General features: G+C 40.6%; 1 protein-coding gene across 1 annotated transcript in view; it reads left to right on the top strand.

Moving 5' to 3' along the window:
* The first annotated feature begins 4,487 nt into the window (after positions 1 to 4,487).
* The window catches only part of RRS1 (ribosome biogenesis regulator homolog), a 6,425-nt gene continuing 2,065 nt past the window's right edge, over positions 4,488 to 8,847 (top strand). Inside the window, exon 1 of the mRNA XM_026077007.1 lies at positions 4,488 to 4,502. Within this exon, the coding sequence (XP_025932792.1) occupies positions 4,488 to 4,502 (15 nt within the window). The remainder of the gene's footprint in view (positions 4,503 to 8,847) is intronic.

Raw genomic sequence — 8,847 nt, forward strand, 5'->3', positions numbered from 1 at the left:
CACAAACCGCTGCAATTCTAGTTCAGTGCACCACAGAATGAATTAGAAGTACTAATGCAGATGATCAACATAGGGCAGAGGCTGTGAAGAACAACTTAAAATACAGGAGCAGATATATAACAGCAGAATCGAAAGGGCCTTGAGATGAAGCTGAGATGTCTGCATTAACGTAGTGAGGAAGGAGGAACTACTGAAATGGACGGAGGAAAATGGATGAGAGGAAAACAAGGCTCAGGAATGACGGATTACACAGAGGATCTGAGGCAGTCTGAATGGGTCTGCAGGCAGCAAGGCAAAGGTTTAGAAGTCCAGAGAGGAGGAAGGTGCAAAATCATCTTCAAGAAAAAAAATCAAATGTCATTTGTTAGAATTCAAGATACTTGGACAGCTAGAGAATGAGAATGCCTGACCCTGTAAACATTTCAAAAAAAGGAGCAGCAAGACTGGGAGACAGCCCTGTGAGCATTCCTAATCCCATACAGTACCTAGCACAATAAAGATCAGAAGTAGCAGGTAGTCCCAGTGGCAAAGATTGTACAACAGTTGTATGAGATATCTGCAGGTTTTAAATCAAACATTAGCAAATGTTGGAGATTAAGTCATTCATGCATCCTTGTCCAAAGATGCAAATCTTATCTTTTGCCCCTTTTTTTTTCATTGAATCCTATTTATTGCTTCTAAATGCTGCTACATACAGAACTGCCCTACTTGACTCTGAAAATTTTCTCACTAACTGAGGGAAGTTACAAACTGACCAGTTTCTGCTGTGCCCATATAAGGATTTTGGAAAATGAGATTCTGTTCCGTTTTGCTACTATGTTTGTAGCACAGCAACTAATGAACAGAAACATGCTGCAGAAAACTAGAAGATTAAGGATGCACTGTGTAGAATGGCTGATTTGGTTATATGATGGCATGAGGGGAGCACTGGACAGTTCAAAGAATCATTCATCCCCTCTGAGGAACGAAGAGCCCCAACTCCAGATCAGAACAGGGAATTTCCTGCTCTGGCTTTTCGGGTTCTGATCCAGCACCAGCGGGGAGGTTACCTTGGGAGGGCCAAAGTGATTCCTGCTCCCAGCTACCCACCCCACCTCTCTGACATATTCCCAAACCCTTTGCAGGAATGTATGAGTAGCACATGTAGCAACTTTTTTAGTTTACAGCATATAACATTAAGGTAACCCCAAATTGCTGCCAGTTCACTTTAATAGTAAGCTTTGGCAGAGCTCTGCTGCTCCACAAGCAGTTATGGGCAATCTCTGTTGCTACGTGAACAGTTATGCCATCTCTGCAGAAGAGAGAATTTGTCAAGAAGAGGTTTGGGAGGCTGCTGTAGGCATGAACCACAATTGCCCCTCCAAGGGACCGTCCCCATTTGTGATCCAGGCTGTGACTAATTCCCACAGTGGCAAATCCAGTTTGGGAGATTGCTGTTCCAGCTTGAATGCCTAGACACTCATTCACACTCCCATTCCACGCCAGAAGCTACCTCCTTCAGCTATGCTGCTTCACCCACCTGGTGGCCACAGTCTAAAACCTGTGAATTGACTGTTAATCTCTTGGACTTCTTTTTTCAGTGCAAGAACTTTTTAAACCAACTCTGTTGTCACTGGGTAATGACGTATAGTCACAGCCTTAGGTTGTATGACATTTAAAATGAAAAATATTTCTTTAACAGAAATTGTCCTAATTTACTCTGAGCCACAACACACATCCCAGGTACAAGCACGTACAAGTTTATAGATGATTCTTGTCTTACATGAGTCACTTGTGGTTACATGTGGATGAAAACCTGCCTAATATCTTGGATTGAACCTATGAAGTGCTGTTGTACTGTGTGTAAAAGGAATTAAACCAAGACTTTTTTTTCCCTTTCATTGATAACTGTCAACTAAAAATGTATTAGTGAGACCTGGAAGTGACTGCAACCGATGTAATTGAAATATCACATTTGAAGCATAGCACTTACTAGCTCTATTTGGACACCTACAGGGTACATTATCAAAGTAGCTTGTGGGAGGTGCAGTCGCACACACACGAAAATGCTTTTGCTGCCTCTTGGCAAGACCTACATGTATATTCCTCACTGCTGATCACACCAACTTCAACATGTATTTCATCACGCTGGTGTCAAAGGTAGCTTTAAGAACATAACAGTTTGAAAACACACCGAGCACAAATTCCATCCTGACTGATCAGCCTCAGTGATGAATGAAAATGTGGAGGATAAAAGGATATAAACTGGGTATGGGGAGCCATTTCCTTGCTGAGTGCCAAGTAGTGCCAAGACTTTGAGTACATCTTCGGCAAGCAACATCTTAGCATACATCTCCATGCAATCCAGTGAGGATGGGGATAAGATTCAAGTGGTTCTGGGCTGTATGAAGTGATACTCAGATCTATACTCAGCCCAAAGTTGCAGGTTCCCTAATGCTGGTATAAATCACTGAAAAATGTGATCCTAAATGCATTGCATTGTTTTGCCTTGAGATCAGGTCTCATCCTTTTTTCTTTGGTAAAAATCATCATTCAAATCTCTTTCGCACATGTGAATGAAAGAGAAGCTTAATAACATGCATGTGGTATTTGTATATGCACATAAAAGGCTGAGACTTTCTATTGGAAATATGGCCCAAGAAGCCTTTTTGTTAACTAGAGGACATTGCTGAAAAATGGATTGCTTCTGACTCACAAAAGCATTAGAATATAGGAGCTGATGCAGTCATTGTCGGCAAACATACAGGAATTTATCCTAATCTCAAATTCATGGTATTGAACCCTTAGTTCCATTTGATTTCCCTTGTGTCCTTCTGTCAGCAAAAATCAGCAGTGACTATAGCACATCTTTAGTGTCATAGATGAATACTTATGCATGCTTCTTCTCATTTCCAACATTGGTGAAATTTCCAGCCATCAACCCAACCCAAGAACAGAGCAACCATTTTTCTTCCTCTGGTTGCAAGCGTAGACTTAATCTAGAGCAAATCTCTGCATGACAGATATCTTTGTAAAAGAAGGAAACCTGTTCAATGGCTTTTCTTAAAACTCATATAAGCAATCTCATGCCAAGGCGTAGGTCTACTCTAGAAAGGTGATAAGAAGTACTGACCCTGGAAAAAGAGTATGTTATTACATTCCCATTCTTTCCATCACTGTCTGATAAAGGTCTCACTCCATTCTTTGCATTCTCCTAAAAAGACTGCTAACAAAACCAAGCCACACCATTGCTGACATTTTCAGTATTAAGGTCATGCTACAAGAAAACTTTCTCTAAAAAGCAGGTCATCATAAAGCTCATAAAAAAGCAAAGTATATCACCATCTGTTTTCAGCCTGATTCCCTAATAGGCATCATGCACTTGGAAAGGCCTCAGGTTAGCTTAGCTTATGTTTTGTTTACCCAAAATGAGTTCAATGAAACCACGCAGTCACAGTCAGTCAACTGATCAAAATAAATTATGGTCTACCAATCACTTTCCACAAGGTCCATAGTCATCCGAATGTGCATGCTATCTGGCCAGCTACCTACACTCTGGCTTCCGAACCAGAAATCAGACCCTGCTCAGTATCCACTTGTAATTGTATTTCCAGTTACCTAGTTCTAGGTTTTGGAACTGTAGCTACAGCCTCCTGAGTTTCATCTTCAGGGTTCTGCTAATACTACAGTAAATCTTGTCTAATCCTGCTCATTTATAACCCAGTAAGGAAAGTTTTTAAGTGTATGAGCACAGTTAACATCATTAACATCAATAGAACAATCCACATGCTTAAAAATAAGCATGTCCTTTAATGCAGTTCTAGGTTAAGGCCTTGCTTCAGTGAAGCCATAGGAAGGAATTACCTGCTGTCTGTAATACCTGCAGTCACAACTCTTTCTTAAATAATAAAAGCCATAACTACCAGGCATAGATTTGGTATACTGCTGAAGTCAATCCTGGTACTTGATAAAAGATTGTGGCACAAGCCTTTTTTATTTGTTTTTCCTGACAAGCAGTTTGTTCACATTACATGCAATAATGAATAGGAAAGTGTTTTTCATTAGCCAAATTATTTTCACTACTAAGCTTTATTATTTGGACTGCAAAAGCACCTATATGCCCAGGAAATAGATGCATGTTGTAACACATTGGGATAAAAATGTACTGGTAAGCAGAATTTGGTCCACAAGCTGTAGTACTTTTTACTTAATTTAGCTTCAGCGAGCAAACAACTTCTCCCTTATAAGAAGAAATCCTACAATGTAGATTTTACTTCAAACTGTTCTGAACAAAATCATTGGAAAGGAATGACTTGGAGACAGTGTGGGTATTTTAAGGGCGCTTTCTACCATTTTCCAAAATTACCAGCACTTTGGGTTTTCCTGATAAGATGTGTTCTTCATAATGATCCTCACAGCGGGCTTAAGAATTGGTTGAATCATCTTGTAACTATATCTACTGCCATCCAGAGGTAATTGGCAAAAGTTTGAAGAGGAAATCTAAGTTAATGGTATCACGAAAGGTAAGAGATGAATACTGAATATTAGAACAATTCCTGTTTTATACAGACTTAAAGTTGCAGCCCAGCCCAACAGAAATTACAAAAATAAAAGTTAAGCAGGATAATTCTTTTTTTTTCCAATATAAAAAGAAAAATAAGAAACGGTATATCACACCGACATTGTAGTTCATTTCGTGCATTAAATATAACCTGCATTATGTTTTCTATTCATCTTTTCAACAAGTGTTTCTGCAAATTATGTTATGCCATCTTAGGTTTTTCACGCAGAGTACAAGCTTTTCAAAAACCATTATACAACCTTTGATATTAAAAGCAGCTCTTGAATCTAACATGTGCAGAGTGTTTTTGATTGAAAACTGGGAGCACTCATACTTTGAAGGATCACATCCCAGACTTTCAGATATGACTAGCTAATATTATTTAGGTATCCAGATGTCAAACTGTACCCATATTTAAAAATGAGGCTTTATATATGAGAACAGAAGAGGATTTTCAAAGGAATCTGAAACTATTTAACTCTAATTGGTATTTCCAGGGTTCTTAAATCTATTGTGTCCCTTGAAAATTGAAGCCGTAGTGATTAGGAAAGAACTGCTATGCAAAGCATAACAAATTGTGTTAAAAAGGATGAGAGCACTCTTCATATCTGTGTACCTTCTATGTCCATCTTGGGGTTTCGTATCAGACTTGGGGATCATGTACTGAGCAACTAAGAAAAATGTATTGATTTGAATCATCACTGTAACTTCAAATGAGGAAAGCTGTGCAGCCACATGTATACTTCTGTATTACATCCCTAGCAGCATGCATCATCCTTGAGGGTGCTAACTGCAATAAAAGCAATTACAGCTTTTTACCTCAAAGAAAACCTACACTTTGCCATAGCATCCAATTTCTGCCTGAGCTGCTCACAGCACAGAGAGTTAGGAAACATTAAGGAATTAAGCATACACACACGAGTTACAAATTACTATAATTCATAGTGAAGAACGAGAGAACCCAAGGAAAGAGGTTGAAAGCTGAAACTGTGGAAGTATCTATGAGTTGTGAGTGCCCACAATCAGGGATAACCGCCTTCAAGTACTATGGCTGAGCAGTCACAAATCCAGCTACAGGCACTTAGAGAAATGTGATATTTGAGATTCTGAAACCAAGAAAATAGAAGTGGAGATGACCAAAATGAATAAACATTTCTAAAAATTCATCCTTAAAAAATTTGCTGCAAAAGCCTGTTAAGAAAGCATACACACATGACTATTCATTTCAGGGAAGCTGTGTGCCCGCTTGCAATTCCTAGCTATAAACTGAGAGTTATAAACTCAAAGCATGCCTTGGATTATTAAAGTGACCATCTCAGAAGCTGCTTCTCACCATCGGATAATTTCCTAAAATATCCATGATTCCATTTACAAATTCTGTTTGGTTCACAAAACCACTCAAATATTCTCCCAACCCACCTTACCAAGCACATTCTAAAATCACAAACTCAAAATGTCCTGTCTAAATAATATCCCATCAGCAGTAATAATTTTGTAGTCAGATTTCAATAGCAGGCAATATTGTGCTGAGAAAATTTGAAGCGCAGTAGCAGCTTGTTCTTCAGCTATATCATGTCTGTTCTTCAGTGCTTACAGAATAAAAAGTTTGGCTTTGCCAGTGAAATGAGCAGATACTTCTTTTTCATATACAAAGGGAGAAGATCTACACAAAGACTATGAAATTTCTTCATGCAATAAGTAAAATCAGACTCTGTCAAGGACTACAGCAAAACCCTCAAAGACTACAGCTTGGTCAGGGTTTCACTCATGTTTCTTGGAAGTGTGAATCATTGAAAAGATGTAAGAAGTTTTTTCAGAATCATTCTCTAAATAGAAGTTTAGATGATTTCTTTATACAAGTTTTTTTTTAAATAGCTTTAAGAATGCATTGTAACTTCTATTTGTGACAAGTTTCAAAGACCTGCCTAATTTGCTGGAAGTGTGATTTTTTTAAATAGGGAAAAAAGAATGTGAAAGTATTTAGAGATTTTCTCTGTAGATTTTAATTGTTACTGTTCAGTTGCATGGCTTAGAGACTAAACACATAGGATCAATTATTTGGCTCTAGCAGAGAAACACAACAAAAATTAGCAAGGGAAGGAGGAATGCCATCAAAAAAATTCAGCTTTGAACTCCATCTGAGCGCAGGTATAGAGTTTGCTGCCAGTAATAAGAAAGCAATATCAAAAAGATACAAGGGTGCCTCTATTATCCTGTTATTGCAAAGAGACACTGATAGAATGTAGCAATCAGCCCTATTTACTGCATTGGGATCACAGGTACTGTAAATTACAATTTTTGGATTACTTAAGGCTGGAATTCAGTTCCAAGCAAATTTCCAGAAGGTAAGTTTTTACCTTCTGAGAGTCATCTTAATTTTTCATTTTAATTTTTTCCTTAGAAACTTCATGCTATCATGTAAAATATGAATACCAATTCCTGGCATGCATTCCTTCTGTTATTCTGTTGATACAAAGTAATCATAAACTATCAAGCCAATTTTGTGTAATATATTTTATTAATTATGTCCCTTCAGTCTCAGTCATTTACCTGAAGACTGCTGGGCTTTGTACAAATATAAACCAAAAAAGCTAGCTACCTAAAGATAAGACAGGACAGTACAGAGATCAAGGTGTCAACTGACTGCCCAAACAGTGCACCTTGCTTATACGGTACAAAAGTATAAATATATGCCTGAACTTATTTGTGTCAAAAATAGTGCATGTACATCTCTTAAAAAGTAAGAACTGTCTTTAATTTAATCTATAATTCCAGGTAAAAGTATGAGCTGTCCAGAAAAGCGAACAAAGTAGTATCCAATGCAACGCCATCTTGTGGTAAATGGAAAAACTGTCTATGGCATCTAATCAGGTTTTAAATGCATAGGGAACTTGCTGCTCTGTAGTACACAAATCACACTCAGACCTGTTGGGTTGAAAAAAAAAAAAAGATTCTATCATAATTATAATTATAAGGTATAAAATGTGCTATGCTAGGCATTAAAATCTGAGAATCAGATATTTATCTGCAGTTTACAAGACAGTCATTTTATTTTCATTCTAAAAATACATCTGTGACATCATACTCGGACTCATTTCCATCACTCCAAACACAAGTTAAGGGAGGAGACATGTTTAACTTAGTGGCAAATTGTATCCAGTATAATAATTCCCGTAACTTTCGTTGGCTGCAGCTAAATCCTGTCATGAGCTTGTTTTTAGGGCACCAAAGATCAGCTCAAAATGTCACGGCCATACAAGCCAAATCACTGTATTGCTAAAAAAGGATTCTGCCATAGTGCATTTGTTTAAAAATAGCATGGCAGTATCTTTGACCCAGCTGACTCTTTGGTGCATGTGGTATCATCCGATCACCTCACTTATCGTTATGCCTGACGACCTGCCTGCCAGGTGTTATGGCTCTCGGCTCTGTCCCCGCGCGGGGAAGCGGCCTCGGTGCTGGCGTTGGGACCAACCCAGCCTTGGGCCACTCTGTGCCTGGCCTAAGCTTTAGCAGTGACTTTCACACCTAAATGTTACACTACAATAAAAATAGAGAAGGTGTTTCCCCATTTCTCAGCCTTAAAGCTGCCAGATGTTTCAGTGCTATTGCGCTACCCCTCATGTGACGGTGGAAGACGCTGAGGCCCAATTTACTTTCTGGGAGCTCTGCGTGCTCTGCTTTAGCCTCGTCTCTCTGCCGCAGAGCGTGACTGCGCTTTCAGTCCTCGCCCTCCTTTACGCACGAGCTCTTTTCATGCTTTTTCTGCCTCGGCCCCATTTGCGCCTCGGGAGAATCAGCTTGGGGCACGTCTACCCCCAGTCCCACAAGCACAATCCGCTCCTGGAAGATTCACTGGGGAGGTTTTTGGCATTACTCGGAGGGGCCGGACCACAAGCCACTATTACCGGTGTGAGCTGTATGGAATTAATGCATGTTGGTAATTAAGTAAGTGGGAAAAGATCTAGAGACTTTCTGACAGGATCCAACGGGCCGCCCTCACTCAGCCCCAGGGCCGCCGCGGAGCCTACGGCTCCCAGAATGCCGCGCTGGCTGCAGCCCCTCCCAGAATGCCGCGCGCCGCCGCGGGCTGCGCGCCGGGCCAGCGCGCACTACAGCTCCCAGGAGGCAATGCGCCCGGCCGGCCCCCCCAGCCGAGGCAGCGCGGGAGAGGTGCGCCCTGGGAGCTGTTGTTCCGCGCTCCCTTCCGGGCCCTCCGGCGTGTTTCCGGCGCGCTGACCCGGAACGGAGCTCGGCCGCTTCCGGGACCGGGCGGCGGGAGCTCCCCGCACGTGGCGGCGCGGCGC

Source organism: Apteryx rowi, unplaced genomic scaffold (assembly GCF_003343035.1).
Source record: "Apteryx rowi isolate R43461 unplaced genomic scaffold, aptRow1 scaffold_446, whole genome shotgun sequence".
Taxonomy (NCBI): Eukaryota; Metazoa; Chordata; class Aves; order Apterygiformes; family Apterygidae; genus Apteryx; species Apteryx rowi.